General features: G+C 43.3%; 1 protein-coding gene across 1 annotated transcript in view; it reads left to right on the top strand.

Moving 5' to 3' along the window:
* Positions 1-23,440, top strand: part of SAMD7 (sterile alpha motif domain containing 7) — a 120,374-nt gene extending 96,934 nt beyond the window's left edge. Inside the window, exons 7-9 of the mRNA XM_077488008.1 lie at positions 2,116-2,237; positions 13,232-13,342; positions 21,628-23,440. Of these exons, the coding sequence (XP_077344134.1) occupies positions 2,116-2,237; positions 13,232-13,342; positions 21,628-21,897 (503 nt within the window). The 3' untranslated portion in view covers positions 21,898-23,440. The remainder of the gene's footprint in view (positions 1-2,115; positions 2,238-13,231; positions 13,343-21,627) is intronic.
* The last annotated feature ends 3,296 nt before the right edge of the window (positions 23,441-26,736 follow it).

Genomic DNA, 26,736 nt, shown 5'->3' with positions numbered 1-26,736 from the left:
TTCACAGGTGAATGGGTAGGGGTACATTGTACCCCATACTCATTCACATAGGGTGGGGGGCCGGTATCCAGGGGCCCCCTTCTTAAAGGGGGCTCCCGGATTCCGATAAGCCCCCCGCCCGCAGACCCCGACAACCAACGGCCAGGGTTGTCGGGAAGAGGCCCTTGTCCTCATCAACATGGGGACAAGGTGCTTTGGGGTGGGGGGGCCGCGCGGTCCCCCCTTCCCCAAGGCACCCCCCATGTTGAGGGCACGCGGCCTGGTACGGCTCAGGAGGGGGGGCGCGCTCGCTCGCCCCCCTTTCCTGGCCGGCCGGGTAGCGTGCTCGGACAAGGGTCTGTTGTGGACTTTGGGGGAACCCCCACGCCGATTTTTTTCGGCGTTGGGGTTCCCCTTTAAGTCCATTCCAGGCGGCGGAGCCCGCGACGTCTCCTTCGCGGGCCCCGCCTACCTGTACACGCGCTCGAAATGGGCGGATTTGCCTCCGCCTTACGTGGGCGAGTCCCTTCATTTCAAAAGTTGAGCGAACTGTTTGGCAAACAGTTCGCTGAAACAGTCCGCTCAAAAAAGTGCCGTGTGTGGCCATGTCCGTCCATGCTAATTTTGAGCGGACTGTTTGCCGAAACTGTTTGACAAACAAAGTTGGGCGAACAGTCCGCCCGTGTGTACGCGGCCTTAGAAAGGCCAACAAGGTTACATTTGGATAAGCCATCCCCCTCACTATAAAAGGAGGAGCACAGGGAGCCATAATGTCGGTGAACTGGATTCTGTAGCGAAAGAAAAAGGAAAGATGACAAACTGCATAGGAAAGTTCAGGGTCATTTAGAGAACTGTACTTAATTTGTGATTGATAGTTCTTTGGGCAATCATTTATATTAGGGGTTATGTAATATTCTATATTGATAAGGCCTTTAATTTAGGTTACACTGCCTTTTTTTTTTTTGCAGCAAGGCTTCCTTTTAAAAAGTGAGCTTTTGTTTCAGTGGGTATTATTTTGGGGTTTTCAGTCACTTAGAGGCTATATTGTTTTTTGTGATACGTTTTTAAGCTGTTTTTTTCATTAGAGCCTTAAAAAATTGTGGGTTTCTGTTACAGGTTTGGTATTTTGAGGTTTTCATTTTCAGCAATTGGGGTAGCTTCAGATGTACACTGTGCAGGGGGCACAATACACCGACTGTAACTGCTACAGCTGCCTGTGGTATAGGACCAGAACACCTGCCTGTGCTCTCTTTCTCTAGTACAATTTGAACAATTCTCCCTCTTTAAAAAGTCCTTCTGCTGACTTATTTTACACTGCTATATTATCAGCGGTCTTCTAATTTCTAATGACATATTTAAATTGGCTAGAGGCTAGAGGTGGGATAGTTTTGCATCAGTGAGAATAGGGACATCATGAGTGAACTACTGGCCAATTTCTAACTGCTGGTCAAAGCGAGCCTATTACAATCCTATTTTTCAAAGTGGAATAAATCACATTGAGATGCTACTGTATGTAAGCCACGCTAATTGTGAAACAAAAATATCAATTCCACATCCAAATATATGCTGCCAGTGTACACTATCGCTGAGACTGCCTGTGAAAATCATACTATCCCATAACACTACATATCATTTAAAGGCATCCCCCTAATCATCTTACTTAAAGGATTTGTGTACTTTCATTGTTTCCCTCAAAGTCACATGAAAAGACCCTTTCACTTCTGAATGGTGAAACATTTTTGCATTGGTATATGTCTCTTACAACAGTGCCTAGCTTCCCATGCTTTTTTTTAAAGTAGTTTGCCTATTAGAGCTAAAAATTGTCTAAATTTGATTATGAAATTCTCCCCTCAGAGTTCAATGATATTTGGAACTAGTCCAGGTTCAGCAAATTTCAAACGGGTTTTGTCGAACCCAGATAGATTCGCCCATCCCTACTCTGGAACAGGCAGTCAAACTAAATGTCCTTATTAGAATCATAGATGACAATAAAACAGTTCTTTACCCTTTCCCCACTTTTCAAAACCAACAAAAAGGTTTTGCCATAATCAAGCTTGAATACATTTTGTATAACAATAGAAATCTTTAAAATTACATTTAACCTCATTAATGCCCATCATTATTACATTTTAACAGGAGCACACAGCCTCTTCCTGAACAGAGAAGATATTCCAACTATTCAAGATATTTGTAAATGGACTTCTCAGGATGTCTATAATTTTATCTGTAGCTTACCTGGCTGTTCTGCCTATGCCCAGGTAAATATTTTATTATATGTGTTTGTCCAGTTTGATTGACTACAATCTCTGCCTCTGCCTCCATGTATAACCTAAAATAGTTTTTGAATGTACTAACTCTTTAAAATAAATAAGTATCCAGTGCCTTGAAAAAGTATTTATACCCCTTGATATTTTCCACATTTTGTCATGTTACAACAAAGGTAAATGTATTTTATTGGGTTTCTATGTAGGGATATGCAATTAGCGGACCTCCAGCTGTTGCAGAACTACAAGTTCCATGAGGCATATCAAGACTCTGACAGCCACAAACATGACACCCAGAGGCAGAGCATGATGGGACTTGTAGTTTTGCAACAGCTGGAGTTCTGCTAATAGTATATCCCTGTGATAGACCAACACAAAGTGACACAATATGGTGAATTAGAAGAAAAATATAAATGGTTTTCATATTTTTTTTTTTACAAAAGAGCATCTGAAAAGTGTGACATGCATTTGTATTCAGCCCCTTTACCCCTAACTAAAATCTAGTGGAATCAATTGCTTACAAAAGTCACCTAATTAGTAAATAGAGTCCACCTGTGTGTAATTTAATCTCAGTATAAATAAAGCTGTTTTGTGAAGCCCTCAGAGGTTTGTTAGAGAATCTTAGTAAACAAACAGCATCATGAAGGCCAAGGAACACACCAGACAGGTCAGGAATAAAGTTGTGGAGAAGTTTAAAGCAGGGTTAGGTTCTAAAAAAAATCCCAAGCTTTGAACATCTCATGGAACACTTTTCACAACTGTAAACTTACCCATACATGGCTGTCCACCTAAACTGACAGGCCTGGCAAGGAGAGCATTAATCAGAGAAGAAGCCAATTGGCCAATGATAACTCTGGAGGAGCTGCAGAGATCCACAGCTCAGATGGGAGAATCTGTCCACAGGACAATTATTAGTCATGCACTCCACAAATCAGGTCTTTATGGAAGAGTGGCAAGAAGAAAGCCATTGTTGAAAGAAAGCCATAAGATGTCCCTTTGGCAGTTTGCAAGAAGCCATGTGGGGGAGACAGCAAACATGTGGAAGAAGGTGCTCTGGTCACATGAGGCCAAAATTTAACTTTTTGGCCTAAAAGCAAAATGCTACCGCGTTTCCCTGAAAATAAGCCCTACCTCGAATATAAGACCTATCTTGTTTATCAGAGAGGGCTGCAATATAAGCCCTACCCCAAAAATAAGCCCTAGTAAAGTTAATGCAAGAAGCTGTAATCTGTTTTGGAAAGAGATGCCAGGTGCAGTGTGTCTCCCACTGCAACAGCACCATGTAAAATTACCCCATTTATAACCACCAGAGATCTTCTCCTCTCCTTCTCCACCTGGCTGACGGCCCCTCCCACTTTAGTGCTTGCAGCAGGCTGACGTCAGCGGGGATTGCGGCTCCTCCTTCTCGGCTCCTCCCGGCTGCAGCCCTCCATCTGCAGTTCTCAGAGCAGGCTAATGTCAGCAGGGATCTCGGACCGGGTAAGTGCTGAGGAAGATCATGTGAGCCCCAGAGCCGTAAAAAAAAAAAAAGTATTTTGTTTCATAAAACTGCCACAAATGGGGGCACACACCCTACACCAGCACAATCCCCCTATAAAGCAGACCACAGAATTGTATAAGGTTTTTTAACTAAGATAGTATTTTGACATTTTAATTCCCCCAAAAAATTACTCCTGACCTGACAAAGGGGAGAAGACAGGGAACTTTTTAAGACATCCCCTGAAAATAAGCCCTTGTGTATTTTTTGTACCCAAAATTAATATAAGACCCGGCTTATTTTCAGGGAAACACGGTATGTGTGGTAGAAAACTAACACTGCACATCAACCTGAACACACCATCCCCACCGTGAAACATGTTGGTGGCAGCATCATGTTGTGGGAATGCTTTTCTTCAGCAGGGACAGAGAAGCTGGTCAGAGTTGATGGGAAGATTAATGGAGCCAGATTGTCAGAAACCATGAATCAGACTGAGACAGAAGTACAGTTAACTCTCACTTATTTAATAATAATAAAAAAAGGTAAACAGAGTAAACGTACTCAAAACATAGCCAGAGTTAAGGAACCGGTACAGATAGTCAGAGAAGCCAAAACTTCAGGGAGCCAAAGATGAGCATAGTGGAACAGCAAGCAGGATCTGGAGCCAGAAGGAATGTCATCAAAAGGTGAGTCACTGTGGAGAGATAGGAGCTGGCAATTATCCAACAGCTGAGAGGCCAGCTCAGAGAAGGAAGGGCTGAGCCCAGCCCTGACACGAATACAGGGCAATCTTAGAAGAAAACCTGTAATGCCCTGTACACACGGTCGGACATTCCGACCACAAAATCTGTCAGATTTTTTCCGATGGATTTTGGCCGAAACTTGTGTTGCATAACACGGTCGGACAAAGTTGTCGGAAAATCCAATCATTCGGAACGAGGTGACATTTTTTGCATACAACGGGACTACGTAGAGGCTAGTAGCCGATAGCTTTGGTCTCATAATTTAATCTGACCATGCGTGGCACTGTGTCCTTCGGAATTCTCTACAAACGATCAGAAAAAGTCTGATCGGATTTTGTTGTCAGAAAAACTTTAGATCCAGCTTCCAAACTTTTTCCGTCTGAATTTCCGACGGAAAAAGTCAGATAGAGCCCACACATGATGGGATTTTCCAACAACATAATCCGATCGGACCTTCTCCGTCTGAATTTCTGACCGTGTGCATAGGGCATTAGAGTCTGCAAAAGACTTGAGACTGGGGCGGATATTTACCTTCCAACAGGACAATGACCCTAAAAATACAGCCAGAGATACAATGAAATAGTTTACATCAAAGCATATTCATGTGTTAGAATGGCCCAGTCAAAGTCCAGACCTAAATCCAATTGTGAATCTGTGGCAAGACTTGAAAATTGCTGTTTACAATCTGACAGAGCTTGAGCTAGTTTGCAAAGAATATTGGGCAAAAATGTCACTCTAGGTGTGAAAAGCTGGTAGAGCGAAAGGTGGTTCTACAAAGTATTGACTCAGGGGGGCTGAATATGAATGCACGCCACCCTTTTTAGATACTTATTTGTAAACAAAATTTGAAAAACATTTATAATTTTCCTTCCAATTCACAATTATGTGCTACTTTGTGCCGGTCTATCACATAAAATCCCAATAAAGTACATTTACGTTTTTAGTTGTAACGTGACAAAATGTGGGAAATTTCAAGGCACTGTATATCAAATGCTTTTTCAAGGCACTGTATATCAAATACTTTTTCAAAGCACTGTATATCAAATACTTTTTCAAGGCACTGTATATCAAAGTAAGTTATTACATAAGAAGGTCCATCTTGTTGTTAGTAAAAGCTGCTGGTTTAAACATGCCAAAAACGAAGACCTGGGTATGAATGCAAGATGAGTATCAGTAGTCCTTTGCACATTGCTTTATATTCAGAACCATTTCACTACTTTACATTCATGCTGAGTGCAGACAAACAGAAGCTGAATTCAGTAGCTTGCAGTTCTGTCTGTGATCATAGGAAAGCAGATTGCTGATCCACAGTCCCATGGATGGCAGATGTACTTACAGAATTGATTAATATGTCTTTGACACTTCATTGACCAGAGATGACTGCATGTTCTGCCTAAGCAACGCATATTTGCATGTTCTGCCTAAGCAATGCATATTTTTAAAGTGTTTTATTTAAAAAAAAAAGTGCGCATATTGTTGTACTGTTTAGCCAAAAAGAGGGTAGCAGTGTCATATTACTATTGCAGAATTTAGTAAATTCAGGTCTGGTCACTTTAAAGTTCCAGGAATAGACAAGGGTTTTCTTGGGACACAATTGTCTTGTGTCAGCACAAAACCAAATTCCAACTGCTTCTCAACTCAACAATAACAGAACAGACACACGGTAAAAGACTTTCACTGGAAGCTGCACACTTCTGATCCCACAATCACCGTGACAAGGAAAAGGGGATCAATTTGTAAAACTGGTCACTTTCCAGTCTTTAGGCTGCTCCCCGGCTGTCCCTCGTAGTCATCACCCTGCTAGGCCATACAGAAATACAAGGCTATTCAGGGCCACCTTTTCAATACTGAATTGCCCAAAGACCAGGCAGATGCATCCTGTCTGCTTGCTGTGCGTACAAATGGTGGGTTTGTATCCCTGCTATATGAAACCAAAAAGAACATCTGGATCTAGCGGAAGGAAGATCCCAACTAGAGCAACCAAGTGCTTAATCAGAAAGGAACGAGACTTGTATGAGTAAAAAGCTTATGTTTATTTAGAAAAAGTGTACCAATAAAAAAGAGTATGTATCTCTTGTTGTAACACACAATGTATCTGTGAGGCCCACACCATACCCATAAAACAAACACAAAACACAAAAAAAAAAAAATCTTTTTGGAGGAATAATATTCTGCCTCTAAAACTATCACCCCTGCAGGATTTTATTCTGCAATTTTATATGTTCTTTTTGGCCCTATGGTGAGAAAATGCATACATTTAATTGCATGAGCTCTAGGGTATCTTGGGTTGGATGTTAGCTAGTTTGCCTTGCAATGTGCACAATAAACCTACTGGTCAATACATTCCTATGAGATGGAAGTCTCCAGCTTTTTGTTTAATACTGTGTCACTTTGAGAAAAATTAGTAGATGGTCCCCTATATGAGATGGTTCCTTATTTAAGGACACGAGGAGGGTGGGTACGCTATCCTAACAAAGCTTGCTTGAACGTAGCGAAATGCGCTGACGTCACAGACTACAGGGACATACGCCCCGCATGGATGAACACTGAGGCGGTGTGGTCTCATGTATGCTGGTTTGGAGGACAGTGCACCTTTAGGTGATTGAGACATTGAGTAGGTATTTTTCTATTTTTTCATTGTATCCCTGCTATACCATTTTCCTGATCCACTACAGAACTTCATAAGGCCTTGTATATCTCTAATGGTTGTAGCATGGTTCAGATGATTTAATCATATGCCCGAATCCCATTGGGGGGTCAGGTCACTTGACATGTGTTCCATTTGAGGAGCCCTGTACTCACTGCCAGAATGGTATACCTCTCCCCCCCCCCCACCCCCTAGCCATCACCAACTCCTGATACATACAGGTCTACCATACCTGATACTTGTGTTCAGGACCCAGTGTATTTACACCATGACAGCATAGTGTGCTTCAAATGCTGCTTTTTGCATTGATATACATTCTCAAATCCAGCCAGATGGTGTATCGCTTGGCACCATACACAGGCAGCTTAACTCTTTACAGAAGTTGAATCCAATGCAATTTTACTTCAGCTAACTGCAGTACAGAGGATTTTTTTTCCAGTCTTTATAAGTGTAGGTAGACAATGACTTTCCTGAGCCCTGTCTGGTTCAATAACTAACTGGATGAAATAGAAAGGGTCTAGATAGGACTAAACAACTAGCACTAAACAGAAGGGGAGGACAGAGGAAGATGCCAAAATCAAATTAGATAAACAAGTTGCAGCAGCCCAAAACTGCCACTAGATGTCAGCATACTACAGAAAAATGATAACTTAATGCAATTCAATACAAGGCGTAAAAATTACATTAACCACTTTCAGACCGGACCAATTTGCTGGTCAAAGACCAGACCACTTTTTGCGATTCGGCACTGCGTCGCTTTAACTGACAATTGCGCGGCCGTGCGACGTGGCTCCCAAACAAAATTGACGTCCTTTTTTTCCCACAAATAGAGCTTTCTTTTGGTGGTATTTGATCACCCCTGCGGTTTTTATTTTTTGCGCTATAAACAAAAATAGAGCGACAATTTTGAAAAAAACGCATTATTTTTTACTTTTTGTTATAATAAATATCCCCCAAAAATATATAAAAAAACATTTTTTTCCCTCAATTTAGGCCGATACGTATTCTTCTACATATTTTGGTAAAAAAAAATCGCAATAAGCGATTATTGATTGGTTTGCGCAAAAGTTATAGCGTTTACAAAATAGGGATAGTTTTATAGCATTTTTATTAATAATTTTTTATTATTTTTTTTTTACTAGTAATGGCGGCGATCTGCGATTTTTATTGTGACTGCGACATTGTCGGGGACCCATCGGACATTTTTGACACATTTTTGGGACCATTGTCATTTATACAGTAATCACTGCTATATAAATGCAGTGATTCCTGTGTAAATGACACTGGCAGTGAAAGGGTTAACCAGTGGGTGGCAGTGTAGGGGTTAAGTGTTCCTAGGGGTGTGTTACTAACTGTGGGGGGGTTGGGCTTTCATTTAGTGTACACTGATCTCTGCTCCAATCACATGGAGCAGAGATCAGCGTCACTAGTTGCTAGGCAGAATGAGAAAATGTTGTTTATACAGCATTTCCTCCATTCCGCCGCTCCGTGAGACGATCGCGGGGATGCCCGCGGCGATCGAGTCCGCGGGTCCCGCGACCGGACTCACGGGGGTCCCGACCAGCGCGGGAGCGCGCCGCCGGCGGCGCGCTCCCGATGGCACGGCGGCAACGAATATTGGACGTACATGTACGCCAATATGCCTGCCCGTGCCATGCTGTCGACGTACATCGTCGTGCGCTGGTCGGGAAGTGGTTAAAGTGGGGCAGAACACTGTGTATGGACTCACTTTAGACACTGTCATTTCGGAACATAGGCATCCCCTTTAGTGGCAGGCGGTGCTCAAAATTTTGGGAGGGCGCAAACAAACTGAAAAATTCAGAAAAATACTGAAAAAAAACATCAATTGCAGACTCACTGTGCCCATCAATTGCAGACTCGCTGTGCCCATCAAATGCAGCCACTGTGCCTGCCCATGAAAAGTTGCAACTGTGACACCCCCCGCCCGACACTTACCCTCGGTGGTGGGTCAGGCAGCGGGTGACTGTGGTGAGCTGTGGGACCTTGCACCGGGTCAGACAGCGGCTCCTGTGTCCTCCATGTGTCTTCCATATTAAGACCCCTTTTGCACTGGGGCCCGGGACGCGTCAGTGAAAAAAGCGCCACTAGTTTTAGCGCCACTTTACCGCCGTTACAGCGGCACTTTTCGACCGCTAGTGAGGGGCTTTTAATCCCGCTAGCGGCCAAGAAAAGGGTTAAAACTGCCCGCAAAGAGCCGATGCCAAAGAGATTTGCAGGCGCTTCGGCAACGATGCCTATTGATTTGGCAGGGGTGGTTTAGGAGAGGTGTATACGCCAATCCTGCACCACCCCAAAGATGCTGCTTGCAGGACTTTTTTTCTTGTCCTGCAAGCGCAGTGCCCCAGTGTTTTCACACTGGGGAGGCTTGAGAGGTGCTTTTCAGGTGCTTTAAGACTTGCAAACAGCACACTTTCACTTGCAGATTCTCCTCACCTGCATACAAATTATGCAATCTCATGTACCAAAACACAGTTCATATAACAGATGAACTTACTTGCTTGTAGGGATCTCAGAATGTGCCCACAGCACTTCTCCACCACATGTAAAGGATTAGCATCAAATTTAGAGCTTGAAGGACACCGCCACTCGCTGGTTCTTCTTTTTAAGGGCTTTGTTTGCCCATTTTTATTAAAAGAAAGTCAAACAAACAAAGATAGGTTTCCCTCGCAGGGGTTTCAGCATTCCTTTCCATCAACAAAACTACATTCAGCCTAGTATAAGGTGACCAAATGTTGAGGACACTGTCCCTGGTTTTGTCCCCGGATTTGACTTCAACAGGAGCTGGGGCAATTTTCAAAGACAGTCAGTGCAGAATAAAAAAAATAATAATTCTGAATTACACACCCACTCCTACTAGCTTAGGCGGGTGAATTTTTTGTATTATCTGTGTCCCTTTCCTCCGCTCCCCACCCAGTAGTAACCGGGCCCGGAGAGTGAGATCTAAGAGGCTGTGAGACAGGCGGAGGCGGCAATGGGCAGAGAGAGGCAGCTGAGCTCAGCTGATGATGTCCAGCAGCAAGAATAGAGGGGAAGCAGATCCAATTGTGGGGCTGCCAGTGCCTTCAAGGCTTCAACACAGGTGTGCTTTGGGGGTGTCTGTGAATAGACTACATTGCATTGTGTCTGTCTCTCTGACATAATGGATGGTATCAGAACTCACAGGTGGTAGGCACTTATTGGTCATAAGTTCACAAAATCAGCACCCAGCAGTCATGTTATGTGAAACACTGTGACAAAGCCAGCCAGAGCCATGATAGAGTGCCTGCTGCCTGTGAGTTATCATAATGCTGATGATCTTAGCCAGTTTCTGATCACCTGATAGCAGATTTACTGCTACAGGGCGGTCGCACTGCGCAGGATCACTTATATACGTGATCCTGCATTTCTGGGTATCAGAGCAAATCAGCGGATCCGGCAGACTCGCCTAGTGGTCTGCCTATGTAAGCAAGGCAGTTCACCATTCTGTCAGTGTGGAAGACATTGATCCTGTGTTCCTGCAAAGCAGGTACAGGGATCTATGTTTTCCCTGAGAAAACACTTGTTAGGCACACATTTAACCCATTAATTGCCCTAGATGTTATCCCCTTCCCAGCCAGTGTCATTAGTACAGTGACAGTACATATTGTTAGCACTGATCACTGTATTAGTGTCACTGGTTCCCACAAAGTGTCAAAAGTGTCACTAATGCCGCATACACACGAGCAGAATGTCCGACAGAAAAAGTCAGACGGAATCTTTTTTAAATTCTGACGGACCTAGAAATAGAACATGTTTTAAATATTTCCGACGGAACCAATTCCTATCACGAAATCTGCTCGTCTATATGCTATTCCGACGAACCAAAAATGACGCATGCTCTGAAGCAAGTATGAGACGGCAGCTATTGGCTACTGGCTATTGAACTTCCCTTTTCCAGTTCCGTCGTACGTGTTGTACGTCACCGCGTTCTAGACGGTCAGACTTTGGTGCGATAGTGTAGTGTAGGTAAGACAGTTTCAGCGGAACTCCGTCGGAAAAACCTTCTGCATTTATTCCGACGGGAAAACCAGTCGTGTGTACCAAACCATTAGTGTCTGATTTGTCCACCGCAATATCACAGTCCCGCTATGAGTCACTGATTGCTGCCATTACTAGTAAAAAAAAAAATTATGTCCCTGGATTTCATTTTAAAAATCTGGTCACCTTAGCCTAGTAGGCTCTCGCTTGCAGCACTGCTGCTCTGGCCTTACACTCCAGGCCCTTGTCCGTCTCCTACAGACTGTTTCACCAACCACCTTGGTGCACACAGCTAGCAGCCTCTTGCTGCACTGGGCTCCCTCATGGAGCCCTCCTGACTCCTGGTACTCAGACTTCCTATCTGCCGGCGTGGAGCCCAGAACCATAGTCAGCTCACTACTAAAATCTCAGCACACACCTGACCAATCAGTATGCTAGCTGTTCTCAAAATCAGGACCCAGGACTAGGGATTCCATCCCACCCGGATCTCTCAGAAATCCCAGAGCTCCAGGTCCCAAAGTGGACTTTAGAAAACACTGAAGAAACTGAAATGCCAGTGTTACATGCTCCCTGGAGCCCCTCAACCCGTCTGGTTGAGAATTCTGGGTCACATTCTCCTTCTAGACCCTGGCAGGGCAAGCCTCTCTCCGTATGGTGGTGGATATCTGCAGTCATCTCACACAAGTCAGGCCGCGTACACACGCGGGGACTGTTCGCCCAACTTTGTCCGCTGAACAGTGTTTCGGCAAACAGTCCGCTCGTGTGTGGGCTTTCAGCGGACAGTTTCAGCGAACAGTCCGCTGAACAAGGTTTTTCGGAAATTCCGAAAAACTGTCCGCTGAAACTTTGTTTTAGCGAACAGTCCCCTCGTGTGTAGGCTTGTTCGTCAAACTAAGTTCCGCGCATGCTCAGAAAGGATTTACACGCCGAAAGTTATAATGCAGTGTATAGGACGTCGTATTTTTCGTCCCGTCGTATGTGCCGTTCACGTCATCGCGCACGGTTTCAGCAAACTGTTCGTCCGTCGTGTGTGGCCATGTCCGTCCATGCTAATTTTGAGCGGACTGTTTGCCGAAACTGTTTGACGGACAAAGTTGGGTGAACAGTCCCCGCGTGTGTACGCGGCCTCACTTCAATATTTCAAGATAATTCACTTTGTCACTTATCATTTGAATTTAAACACTTTATGGACTTTAATATGTCCTCATAGTCGGATATATGTGTTTACATGATTTACATTTTAGCACTATTTTTAAATTTGCACAGTGGTGATATGTATTATTTACTGTATAATTGTAGTGCCTATTTAGTTCAATAGTCACTTTATGGTTTCTATTATATGATATAGGTTTTTCTTTATCATACATATTGATCACTCTTGAGTTAGCATATTTTCACTTGTTATTTTGGTAGACTTGAATATTAATATTTATAGTCTAAAGCGCTGCACTATATCTAATATTAGTTTGTACTACAGCATTTACTGATCGTTTTTAATGACCCTTTTAGAAATATTTAAATCCCAGAAAGCATGCCTAAATGTATGGGGTTGTGATTAAAATATATTTGTTTCTCCACATACATACAGTAGAAGCCATACTGTGTCCCCACACTGCCTGTCCCTTTCTGTATTTTTTTTTTTTGTTACATTGTTGTCCGGTTCACTGCTCTATAGAGGCCTCCCTGTACATTTCATCCCACATAAGGCGCAATCATCATGGAGTAGCTCCCTAAACAATCCATTCCCCATAAGATACTTCACCCAAACAGCCATTACAGTCCTTGCCACCATTAATATTACATAACATGTGAGCTGGGCAAGAAAGGATCAGTACAGTTGTGAGATCTACAGGGAGCTTTTATTTCTCTTTCAGCTGTTACCAATTTAATTTCTGTTCCAGTGGTTCTCCCTTTTTTTATAAGATATAAAATACATTCACTCCAATGTAACATTCTGGAAATGGGAAACATTTCAGTGAAGAAACTGGGTTTGATTATAGTGTCTCAGCTGTCCTGGATTTTAGTATGGAATAATTATGAGTCATAGTCCAGACTTGCATAAGAGGCACATTTCATAGCCCTGTCTCAACTGTCTCTCTTACAGGTTTTCAAAGATCACGACATTGATGGAGTAACCTTGCCACTTCTCACTGAGGACCATCTCTTGGATACAATGGGGCTGAAACTTGGACCTGCACTAAAAATTCGCTCTCAGGTAAATGTTATACACCACTGTGGGAATAGATTATGAAACACAAAGTGGAATAATACAGACTCCAATTTGGTTTCGCTACAAGGTATCTGGATGCTTTTACAACATGTATATATTGTCCACTACCTTAAAAAAACTCTTTGGTTGATTGTAACCTGAAGTGTTATGCCTGGACCGCTCCAACTATAATAAAGGTATTATTTATACAATGTATAACTATTATTATTTTTACTGAGAGTGAGAATTATAATAAAAAGAGAGAGAATTTACCAGCCCCTTTACAAAAAGGCGGAGGAGCAGAAAAAAAGCAGCCTTTGCTGCATTTCTCATCTTCGATCAGAAGGTGACCTTCACAGTACTTCCATCCATCACTAGATGTCCTCAGTCTTTTAACCAGTTAGCTTTTTTTTAATCCATTTCCTTTGTGCCCAGGCCATCATAGATTCCGCCTCAGTTTGTGAATGGGCACTGAATGAGAAGCAGCACAGTGATAAGCTCATCTCTGCCACTACAGCGCATGAACTGATTGGCTCCCTGTGCTGCTTTCCTCCTTTCATACTCTGCTGTGCAGGGGATTCTGCTGTGCAGGGGATTGCAAGAGGCTGTTACCATGCAACATTCAGGTATCTAAGGGCTCATTCCCACACCTGGCTGTACAGCACCAAGATCACCATATTTCTGCAGTGGCTACTGGCAGGTATTTGCAATCAGCTGTGGACAAAAGAAACCTGTACAAATCAATTTCAGGTTTACACTGGCCACGGAGGTTTGCATATATTTGCACAAAGAGCGATGCGGTTAGAAACACACGTGGCTCTGTATGCAGATAGTTTACATCCAGGGATGCTTATCTGTCACTAAACTCAGGTAGTTGCTCCATGTGCTATTACATGCAAACAGCTGCGAAATCTGTCAGCCTGTTATTGATTTGTACAGGCTGAGTGTCTGCAGCCGATCGCAAAAACCTGGCTGTACCTGCCACAGTAACACGCTGGTTTGGACAGTATTTGGCCCTGGACAGTCATGTCAATGAGCCCTAAAGAAAATACATTTACTGATGAAGTGATATAAAGGAAACTGCACTGTAAAGGGGAACTGTAATGGTGTAATGTAATGTAAAGGGGAACTGTAATGATTACAGTGCAGTCTCTTTTTTATCACAGTGTCCCTTTACATTACAGTGCCCCTAGCAATCACTGCACAGATCTCAAGCTCCACCTACCCCTGCTCCTTTACATCAGAGTCTACGGAGCCCCCATACCTCAGAGTCCACGGGGACCCCCATACCTCAATCCGCAGAGACCACAATATGTCAGACTCCGCAGAGACCCCAATACGTCAGAATCTGCAGAGACCCCCATACATCAGTGTCCGCTGAGACCCCCATACATCAGTGTCCGCAGAGACCTCCATACATCAGTGTCCGCAGAGACCCCCATACGTCTGTGTCTGCAGAGACCCCCCCATATGTTAGAGTCTGCAGAGACTCCCATACATCAGAGTCCACAGAGACCCCCATAAATTAAAGTCCACACAGCCCCCTTTAGAGTCTGCACAATTTCCACTTACGCTGTAAGAGGGGGATCTCTGTGGACTCTAATGTAAATGGGAACCCTGATTTAAGGGGGGGCTCTGATGTAAAGGGGAATACTGTGAACTCTGGTGTAAGGGTGCGTGTCTCTACTCACCAAAGCCCCCCTCATCAGAGTCCACAGAGCACCCCTTAAATTATTTTATACACTGGGAGGTTATCCTGTCAGTAGCACACCTCCTTCCCTATGGTGATAATGCTCACTAGCTATACTGTATGGAGGAGCAGCATTATCCTAGGATGGGAAGTGTGTAGTACTACAAATACTTTCCCCCCTCCTCTTCTCTATAACATGGAGGGTAAGTGTTCTGTAGTTCCTGGCCAGGAAGGTAGGCATGCTTTAGATAATACTGCAGAATGCACAGGACAGCACTGGATGTCTGGCAGGAACAACAGATATTCTATTGCACCAATTGCATCGATTTAATATACAACAGTTTAAACAACACACTCACTGGCATATTTAAAAGACCAAAGGGGACAAAAAGGAGAAGTTAGGATTAACATACAGTCTAAACTCCTCTGTGCAACTATGATGTAACTTTTGTATTGTTTGCTGCTACCTAAAGAAGAGATAACGGAATGAGTAGATGAACAGGAAAGCCACCATTTTCATGCAGTTATGTTTTATGATTATATTTTAGTTTCCCTTTTGGCTGTCTGTTATTCACTTTATATAAGCATGTATTTGTCAGTCTTGAATTGAGCTGTTTTTTTCTTCTCTGGATACATCTTCCACATCCCTAAAACTCTGTGCCATATAAAATGAATCACAGCATTCTGCAGAAATTACTGGAATTATCTACCCACCCAGTGTTTAGCCACACTGTATGAACTACAGAACACCCACTTTTCTTACCGTTTCTGCATTTTTCCTATTAACTCAACTAATCAGAGAGTGAATTACTAGGCTGTTAATATTATTCCAGACCAGTGAATATGCTCAGTTTGTGGAACTGGTAAACCTGCGAGACCAGTAAAAGTGAAGCATTTTTCCCTAGAAGCCAGTTAGTCTTATTTTTTTAAATGAACTAATAATCTGATTGTCTGCCTATGGTCAAATGCTCCAATTTTCTTTGAAAATTGGCCCCATTGGCCCTGGGTAAGTAACAGTATCTGGCAGGTAACAGTGTCTATTTAACCTAGCCTCTAAAATAATGTTTTTACCCTCCTCACAACCATTAAATAGTACCTTCCATTATAATGGAGGATGATTTATTGACTCCCTTCTCTCCCAAAGTCTAATCACATACAAAAGCCTTTGTTTGCTTCACCACTGTCTCCCAAGAAAAATGGGCACTCAAAATCCCATAACAATAGAGTTGAGCATTCTGCATGCAGGAGATTGGCTGCTCAGTATGTGTGCCATTCAGAGAATGCTTTGCATTTTCTAAATACATGGAAAGCATTCTCTAATTGGACAAAGAAAGAAGTGGAGAGGCGGGAGGTGTCATGCTCTTCATCTCGTCTAATCAAAGTAGGCTTTTGGTTTCATTCAGAGAATGCACCAATGCCAAGCAGTCAAACTCCTTTGTTCACAATGGATCAGACTGGCCACTCAGCATGGGACCCAGAAGCAAGTGGAGATCACTGGAGTGGCAATGTCTACCTCAGTTATTTCTACCTTCCAGGGGCATCAACAAGGTAGGGTATATACATAGTTACATTTGTCCAAGCTGGACCAATGTTACTATGTAAAACTATTATGTCTCAAATTATTCTTTAAGGGTTGATGGGCCAAGCTGGCCATCAACCCTTAAGTCTCTGTCCCTAAAACCCTCTCCACCAGTGGCTCTTACAGTGAAAGAAAAGCCGTGCATATTCTTAAAATGGTTCCCTCTCCTCTCCTTCCTACCTTGTGTAAAAAAGATCCATGTATTTATCTATTTTTAATTTGCCCCGGACCGGTCATGTAATCCTGAAGCTCCGGCTCCTCTTTGTCAGTAAATGGCTGCTGCGTGGGAGAGGAGGGAACACCAACACTGGCAGGGCTAGGGGAAACCGTTGGTGACATCACGGCTCCAAGAATTCACAGCCATTGTTGCATGCTCTCTTAAACTGGGAGCCAAAGCAGCTCTTTTTTTTTCTTTTTTACACAGGGTATGCTGGATACGTAGGAGGAGGAGGGGGACTTTTTAAGAATAGTGTTTAGGCTTTTCTTTTACTTTAAGCCACTCGTTCCAGGGCCAAGCAATAGAAGTGTGTCTTCACTACACATGGCAAAGAGCAACTTCTGCAAGTTTTTTTATTTCAGAGTGGGTCATAAACATAACACCATTGAGGTCCTTCTCCTAGCAGCACCTTAACTGATAGGCTGTCATTGTCCACTCCTAAGCTGATGGAGGCCAACATGCTTCAGCACTTTTTTCCCACTTTTTGCATCCTGTGGGTGGAAAAAGATGAAAACTTGGCTCAAGGGATTATTTAAAGTGAGGTAGCTGCTCTGCTATGCACGAAATCCAGAAATAAACTGTCTACAAATGATTTAGCACCAGGTTTCCAATTCCAACTAACATGGGAGAAAGGCAGTCTACTTTTGTCTGTGCTCCAGTCCTGAGGTGAAGCTAGCTATCATAGGCAAACTGGGCTCTGCGGTACATCACTATCATCAGTATTGTTAACTTTTAGGTGGATTCTGACTTAGAAACTTTCAGTCAAAATCCCACAGGTGGTAGGTTCACCCCACTGGCTTTAGCCCAGCACATACACTAATTAACTATCACCCTAAAACTGAACTTTTACCTTTAGCCCCCCATTCACACCTTTGCGAATTAGATGCAGCTTACACTGCATCCAATTCGCAGGACATTTTAAAATACATTCATTTGAATGCATCTGGTTCACATATGTGCGTTGCATTTGCAATGCGCATTGCACAAAAAACGTGTGCGTTTTCTGGGCATTGCGGTGCGAATTACAACCCATTATCTTCTATGGGAACGCATCTGATTCGCAGATGCATTCCGTTCTGAACACAAATTCTCTCCTTATCTCACTACACCCCCCCCCCCCCCCTCCCTGCTCACTGATCCGCAGCTAAAATGCAGAGGAACCTCTGAACAACTGATTTTTATCTTCGCAGTGAAACCGGAGCTTCAATTCGCAACGCATATGTGTGAACCCGGACTAAGGCTGGGTTCACACCTATGCCAATTGGATGCGGGTTTGCCCGCATCCAATTCGCATAGCAGGAGAATATGACCGACTCTCTAAGGAGCCAGTTCACATGTCTCTGGGGGGGGCTGCGCAGCGCACTGCACAGAAACATGTGCATCTTTGCCTTCATTTCAGGGCCAAATTCAGGCAAAGATTCTGCCCTGATTCGTCCCTGAAATGGAGAACAGGGATGGACAGCGTTGCTGTCCGTGGCCAGTTTATGTGTGAACCGAGCCTAGCTCCTAAAGTGTAAGTAATTCTATAACTCTTGATACTAATTCTAACCTTTGTACGCCTAAGGTAAATCACAATACAAAAACTACCAAATCTGCAGAATATTGGCCACACTCTGCACACAGAACAGTCATGCCAACTGCTCAAAGGCCCTGCAAGGAAATCAACCTGTGCCGAGGATAGTGTCAAGAACTGATGATCCATTTAGCCTTAGACCATATAACAGACAAGTGGGCTCCTATGTCAGCAGATACATCATGGTTAACAGAAAAAAACTGAGATTACATCGTGACACAGTGAGAATATGTTGTAAAGCACAGTAAACAGGAATCACCGCTCAGCTTCGGGAATATGACTTGATCAAAGCATAGCCAACAGGCTGTTTGTATTTTTGTTACTCACAACCACATTTTGCGTCAGTTCTGACAAACAGAAACACAGATGAGGATTGTCTTTGTTACCATTACATAACCACTGTTATATATAAAATATCTCTAGAAAATCATAAATTGCTTTTAACATCCTCTGCTGTTTTCATATTTCTTTTGCAAGAGATATACATCGCACTAAGCATAATATGAGGTATTATTTGTGATGTGTAAATATATACATTTTTCTATAATTCTTACAGCAAGTATATTGAGTGTTCATGGAGCTTGTAGTAAACATTAGTATTAAAGTATATGTAAACCATCACCTTGTAAAACCCATTTAATTTAAAATAGAGATTAAAGGCAAAAGATTTGTGTACAGATATAAAAACACATTATAAACACTTCCCCCCACCTTTTTTTATAAGTGATCACATTCCCTCTGTTCTCGGCTGCATAAGAGCTGGGGGAGGAGAACTAGCAGGACACCCAGTTTCCCAGTGAATGGCTGTGCAGGGGGAAGGGAGCAGGGAACGTGTCAGGACAAGTTTGATTATTGGAGGAGAGCACACTGCAATCCCAGCATAGCTAGAGAACTGACCACGGTTTGTTCTCAAGCCTAGTGTGGTCAGTTTTTAATAAGAAAGCAGAGGGACTGTCAGGAATACCAGGGATTTCAGACAAAGGAAGCAATACAAAGAGAACAGGATACTTTTTCATACAAGTACATAGTACAGCAGGCACATATCAAGAATATGAAATGTTAGGTAACATATTCTTTACATTTAGAAACTGTTCATGTCCATCTGAAACGAGTACTGAAAAACGACTGCATCTAGTACTGAAAGAGTTTTATATAAACTGAGGTCAGCTTGTCTTAGGCTACTTTTACACTGGGGCGGGAATGCGTTAGCGGTAAAGCGCCACAAATTTTAGTGGCGCTTTACCGTTGTTTTAGCATCGCTTTTAACCCCCGCTAGTGGCTGAAGTAGTGTGTTGAGGCACTACTTGAATCGCTTTGTAGGCGCTTCGGCAGTGCTGCTCATTCATTTCAACGGGCAGGGTGTTTTGGGAGCCATATATACACAGCTCCCAAACCGCCCCAAAGATGCTGATTGCAGGACTTTTCCCATCCCGCAAACACACCGCCCCAGTGTGAAAGCACTCGGGAGGCATGAGAGGTGCTTTTCAGGCGCTATTTTTATCGCTAAAACACCTGAAAAGCGCCTCGGTGTGAAAGGGCTCTAAGTGCAGTGTGCTATTTCTATTAAATCAGGAACAACTTAGGCTGGATTCACACCTATGCATTTTTAGTGCTTTTTGCATTTTGCGGATTTGCACTACAGAAAGTGTTCTATTGGAAACAATGTTGAATGGACTGTAGTGCAAATCTGCAAAATGCAAAAAGCACTAAAACTGCATAGGTGTAAATCCAGCCTAAGGGTCCATTGCCACCACTACTGTGCTATAACCCATATTTTACTACAGTCCACCTTCCCAAAGTGCCTGCTTTGTAGCCTTAATCCACGTGCATTAACATGGAACAGAGGAGCTGATTTACTAAAACTAGAGAGTGCATAGCTGGTGCAGCTGTGCATGGTAGCAGATTAGCTTCTAACTTCAGCTGGTTCAATTAAGCTTTGACAAAAATAAACTGGAAGCTGTTTGGTATCTGTGCACAGTTATACCAGATTTTGCACTCTTCAGTTTTAGTAAATCAACCCCATAATGTATGTGTTTAACAGCTCATTAATAAGTAAATTGAGATAATATATACTGTATTATTAAACTGTAAAACTGTAAAATTTAAATCCAGCTAACAACCCCTGTTTGCTGGCTCCACCTATGTTCGAGCACCCCCCCCCCCCCCCCCCAAATCTGTATGTATGCAAACTTGAAAACGTGTTGTCCGTCAGTTTTCAGTTGTCTGGTCATGTGACATCATGGGTTCTTTTCCTTCCTCTTCTTCTTTCTCCTCTGGGTGGGTCCCAAATGCTGAAAAAAGGGGTGAAACATAATGCAGCATGCTCCTGTCTGTCCTGGTTGGCTTGGTGACACACTTTCAGAGGGCTCACAAGATGTTGGTTAAGACCCCTTTCACACCGAGGGCGTTTTGCAGGCGTTATAGCGTTAGAAATAGCGCCTGCAATCCGCGTTTAAACTGCTGCACCATTGTCTCCAGTGTGAAAGCCCAAGGAGCGATGCACTGGCAGGACGTGCCAGCAGCTTCTTTGGGGCGGTGAAGGTGCGGTGTGTTTGCCGCTTCTCCACCGCTGCTCCCCATTGATATCAACGGGGCAGCGTGGCTATACCGCCGGCAAAACGCCGCTATTGCGGCCTATTGCAGGTGGTTTTAACCCTTTCTCGGCCGCTAGCGGGGGTAAAACCACCCTGCTAGCGGCTGAAATGCGCCGCAAATCCACGTTTTACCGTCGATATGGGTGCGGCAGTGTGAAAGCCCTCTAAATGACACTGGGGGTTTATTTACTAAAGCTAGAGAGTGCAAAATGAGTCACACTTCTGCAGAGAAACCAGTCAGCTTCCAGGTTTTATTGTCATAGCTTAATTGAACAAGCTAAGGTTAGAAGCTGATTGGTTTCTCTGATCACTGAAAGGGGTGATGGCCCTATTTAAAATGCTGGAGTTATGCTTTAAGCTAGGTTCAAACTTTTGCATTTTGATGCGATTGAATACATGTAGAATACTATGCATACTATATATGATGAGATTTCTGCCATTATAGGTAATGGGACTTGAAAAACATGAGTAAAAATGCAGAGATGGGAGAAATGACTTACAATGTATAATGGCATAATCAGGCTTTCTGCATGCAATTTCACATGCAGATAGCTAAACCATTTATGCAGAAAGGTGAAGCGGGTCCAGTATATTGCTATATTCCTGGAATTACTATTAATCTGTTTTGCTCTCCATAGATCTGCTGTCGCTTGGGAAACATATTCCACATGACAAGCTTATCATTACCTGGCCCGGTGTCATCATCTGCTCCAGTGCCATCAGATCAGCCACCTGAAGTGATATCGCCTATTGCACACAATAACAGCAATAACACTGTGCCAAGTCCATGTGCTCCTGATCCCGATTCTTTGAAATCTACAGATGTATCAGCACCTGAAAACAAAGACAGTCCATGTGATGTTCCTTTAGCACAAATTGATTTTCAAATGAACGTACTGAAAAACTGATGAACAGTATGTATGAATCATGCGTAATATTGCTATGGAAGCATTGGTACAAAAGAAAATGACTTACAAGTCACCTATGTAATGGTAACTTTAACCAAAAACAGCACCGGAACCTTCTCAGAAATTAAAATGATGCAATATTCTTATTTATATACTGTAAGCATAATCTATTATTCAATTTCCTTTAGTAGAAACATACAGAGTTCTGGAAGAACTAGATGAAATTCTAAATGTAGTGGTTTTTTTTGTTTGTTTTGCATTTATGTTAATTAAAGTGGTAAAATTGAAACCATATTAATGTATACGGTATATATGTTCATCCTGACAGAATTCCAGTGAGCTTGTAACTTTCTGTGCTGCATTAAAATCCCACAAAATGTTACCAGTGTGATGGAACCACTTGGGCACCCCGACTAGGTGCTTCCTTCCTCCAACCAGCACCTCCTGCCCTCCAAACTGTCCAGAGCAGAGCGAAAGCTAATTAAAGTCCATTTTAACCCAAACATCGTACACAGACAAGATTTGAGGTAAAAACCAAAGTAAATACTTTTTATTGAAACTCACACAGATACTTTATACCCCACAGAAGGACACCCATCTCCTGATCATATTACCCTAACAATACAAACTGCACACAGGAATATAATTACAACAACCAACCAAAATTCCAATCGTCTGCTCGTATTTTGTGAGTGGATTTTAAGGGCTGGCTGCCTGGGAGCGGTAGGGGGGGGAGTCCTTCTCCCAGCACTCGCGGAGCGGAAGAGAGGAGAGAAGGCAGCCGGATCATCAGAGCTCAAGGAACATCACTATCGGCTTTTGTTTCAATAGCAGAGTGTTCCCAACACTTGCTGTCACACACAGCCCAGCCCCCTGGTCCCGGGACTTTGATAGACAGATCACCTGGGACGAGTGACGTGTATGAAAGTTCCCCAGCCAGGGGACAGGGCTGTATGCAACGCCGAGCTGCAGAAAACACACGGCTATTGAAATGAAAGCTGTTCCAGTGATGTTCCCCGGCGCTCTGATCATCCCGCCGGCAATCCTTTTCCTCTCCTCTGCATGGTGGACACAGGGAGATTGCATGATAGATACAGATAGGCTGCATGGTGGACAAGGGTAGGCTGCATGGTGGACACGGGTAGGCTGCATGGTGGACAAGGGTAGGCTGCATGGTGGACACGGGTAGGCTGCATGGTGGACACGGGTAGGCTGCAAGATGGACACGGGTGGGCTGCATTGGTAGACACGGGTAGGCTGCATTGGTGGACACGGGCAGGCTGCATTGGTGGACACGGGCAGGCTGCATTGGTAGACACGGGCAGGCTGCATTGGTAGACACGGGCAGGCTGCATTGGTAGACACGGGCAGGCAGCATTTGTGGACACGGGCAGGCAGCATTTGTGGACACAGGTGAGGTTGCATTGATGAGCACAGGTGAGGCTGCACTGATGGGCATAGATAAAGTTGTTAATATTTATTTTTATAACTTAATTGTGCATAAAACATTTAAGTGTAATTTCATAAGATAATTTATGATGGCGTGTTTAGGGGCAGAATTAGGGGCGGGCAGGGTAGGGGTTGGGTGGGGCAACTGGTGTTGAGTAACCCTTGAGGCCTGGCTAGTAGCTCAGACTTGAAATTGTGAGCCCTGCGATAAACATTAAGTTAATTAAACAACCAGCCACCTGGGTTACTCAGTACCCACACAGACTATTCAGCAACAAGTCCCTCCACTTTGGGTATAAAGTACAATACACATTATTATAAATATAAACACATCCCTCAATAGTTTTCTAGCAGACAATAGGTGAGTTAATTAGCACAATTAACAATGGGAAAAGGCCCTTAGACCCCTTTTACACTGAGGCACTTTACAGGCGCTATAGCACTAAAAATAGCGCCTTTAAAGTGCCTCTCCTGTCACTCCAATGTGAAAGCCCGCACTGGCAGGACGTCAAAAAAAGTGGCCAGTGCCGCCAAACCGAAGCAGCGGTGCTTTTAACCCTTTTTCTGCCACTAGTGATGGTTAAAATTGGCCCGCTACTGGCCGAAAGGCGCCGCTAAAATGACAGTAAAGCATCAATGAAATTATTGTCACTTTACTGACGACGCCTGGGTGCTGTGAGTGTGAAAGTGCCCTTAGGAGGCATACTAAACCTACTTACAATAAACGCATTATATAAGGGGACCCCAGACTGGTGGCTTGAGTTGATGACATCACCATCTGCTTTGAGTCTCACAGTGTGAAGCAGTCACTATTGGTAATGAGGCAGCTAGGCCCTATACAGGGAGCTCGGGCCTAGAGTCCCAGAGTCTGTGTGTCTTGGAGAGACATGGACTTGAATCCAAAATAACATTACTCCAAGGGTCCCCCAGGCATACATCTCACAAAGAGTAGTGTTCCCTTAAAAGCCAGGGCCCATAGTCAGTAGGCCACAGGCTAGCTTGCAGTCCCCTCAAAAAGCCTCTGTCACAACCAGCCCTGCCCATTATACTTCTGTGAACTACAGGAGCCCCCCACCACCACTTTATGCTGATCAGGGGAATGAGGTGCTCTATAGACCTAACACACTTCCAGTACTAGGGTGACAATGGTGTAGTTAAGTGAGCACTGTCACCAAAGGAGAGGAAGTGGTTTACTGGCAGGATAACCAGGTGAAAATAAACCAAAAAGCTTGAAGAAAGAAAACAAATACAGCGATCATATCTGAAGGACTGGTTTGCAATAAAATAAATTTTTCACTTTTTCAAAACGCCTTCCCAAACTCTTGGCCATGCCTGTTAACCACTTGCCGACTGCCCGCCGTAGTTTGACAGCGGCAGTATGGCACTCCTGCGCGAATTGCCATAGCTCTACAGCGGACACTTTAAGGAGTATAGGGGGCCTCCGGTTACCCGTGATTGCACTTGAGAAGGACAGAACAGATCTAAGATCTGTAAACAAATGGATCTCCGTTCTGTCAGGGGAGTAGAGACAGATTGTCTGCTCCTAGTACTTAGGAGCAGCAATCGGTCTCCTCCCCCAGTCAGTCCCAACCCCCCACAGTTAGAAACACACTGAAGGAACACACTTAAACCCTTGATCTCTCCCTAGTGTTAACCCCTTCCCTGCCAGTGACATTTATACAGTAATCAGTGGCTATTTTTAGCTCTGATTGCTGTATAAATGTCAATGGTCCCAAAATAATGTCAAAAGTGTCTGATCTGTTCACCCCAATTTCGCAAACACCATAAAAATTGCAGACCAGCAACATTAATAGTAAAAAAAAAAAAAAATTTGTAATAAAAATGCCATATATCTATACCCTATTTTGTAGACGCTATAACTTTTGCGCAAACCAATATCTAGAAGAATACATATCGGCCTAAACTGAGGAAAAATTAATTTTTTTATTTATCTTTTGGGGATATTTATTATAGCTAAAAATGAAAAAATATTGTTTTTTTTTTCAAAATTGTTGACCTATTTTTGTTTATAACGCAAAAAAATTAAAACTGCAGAGGTGATTAAATATCATCAAAAGAAAGCTCTATTTGTGGAGAAAAAAAGGACGTAAATTTTGTTTGGGTACAACGTCGCACGACCACGCAATTGGTAGTTAAAGCAACGCACTGCCATATCGCAAAAAATGGCCTGGTCAGGAAGTGGGTAAATCCATCTGGGGCTGAAGTGGTTAACCCATATTTCCTCATCTAAACCTAAAAAACAACCACTGGCAATTAATTACCTGAGGTTTAAATGTACCATAACCTATTTAACCTCAAAAATAAAACTCTCGCCTTAAAGCGGAGTTCCACCTAAAAGTGGAACCTCTGCTTATCTGTTTCCTCCCCCCTCTTTTGCCACATTTGCCACCTTTGGGGGGGATGGGGAACCTGTTTTTGACAGGTCCCCCTTCCCCGCATCCCTCGGAAGTTTGGCCCCCTCCTCCTTCCTCTGCTGCTGGATCAATTAGAAAGCGCATCGCGCTTTGCGCATCCGCAGTAGGGAATGGGGTGTAAAGACAAAAGGCTTCACTGCCAGTTTCCCTTACCAGGAATGGCAGCAGCAGTACCCGACAGGCGACCAGAAAATTGGCTAGGGTACCTGGACAGGTAAGAGTCCATACTGTCTATACCTAAGCCCATTCAGGTAAGAGCCCCCACTGTCTATACCTAAGGTAATTCAGATTTTTCACTGATCATTGGTAATCACTAGTCCTTGACAACATGGAGCATGTAATACTTCTGAGTAACAATTTGTATTCAGTGGATCGATCAGTGTTTCTTTATTTTCATTTGACCTACTATATTCACTGATTTGAGTGTCTTAGCCAGACTCCCTTGTTGCACACAATATAATTGGTTTTATATGACTGTTGTAGGCATCAATCCATGTCTGAACATATATGGCCAAAGTAAGCCACTCCCAATACAGCAATAAAGTGTATGACTTGACATCATGCAATAAAAGTTATATTACTGTAGCAGTTAATGGAGGCTGAAAAACCAAAGTATCTCAAAATGGTCTTCAGACACATCAGCCTTCCCGGGAAATGCCATTGATACTACTACTCCTGTCATTTCTTCTGTTTTTTTTGCTTCCTTGTTAGTTCAATTTGAAAATAATCATTTGCATTTTCTTATTATCAGTCATAAAGGATGAGATGAGCTGGTGCCAGTTCAGTAATCGTACATCCTGATTCATTTTTTACTCACTATTGAAAGGGAAAGACTTTCACTGCCCATGTACACCTTACTAGTATATATTGTTCTAGATGTAATATTATTGTAATATTGTTTCAGTCAAATATTTTCATGATACATTGCACAGGAAATAAAATAACTAGAAAAGAA

The sequence above is a fragment of the Lithobates pipiens genome, unplaced genomic scaffold (assembly GCF_037356315.1).
Source record: "Lithobates pipiens isolate NorthernLeopardFrog02 unplaced genomic scaffold, aLitPip1_a1.2 Scaffold_18, whole genome shotgun sequence".
In the NCBI taxonomy this organism is placed as follows: Eukaryota; Metazoa; Chordata; class Amphibia; order Anura; family Ranidae; genus Lithobates; species Lithobates pipiens.
The sequence above is the reverse complement of the archived record's forward strand: the minus strand, read 5'-3'. Positions and strand labels throughout refer to the sequence as shown.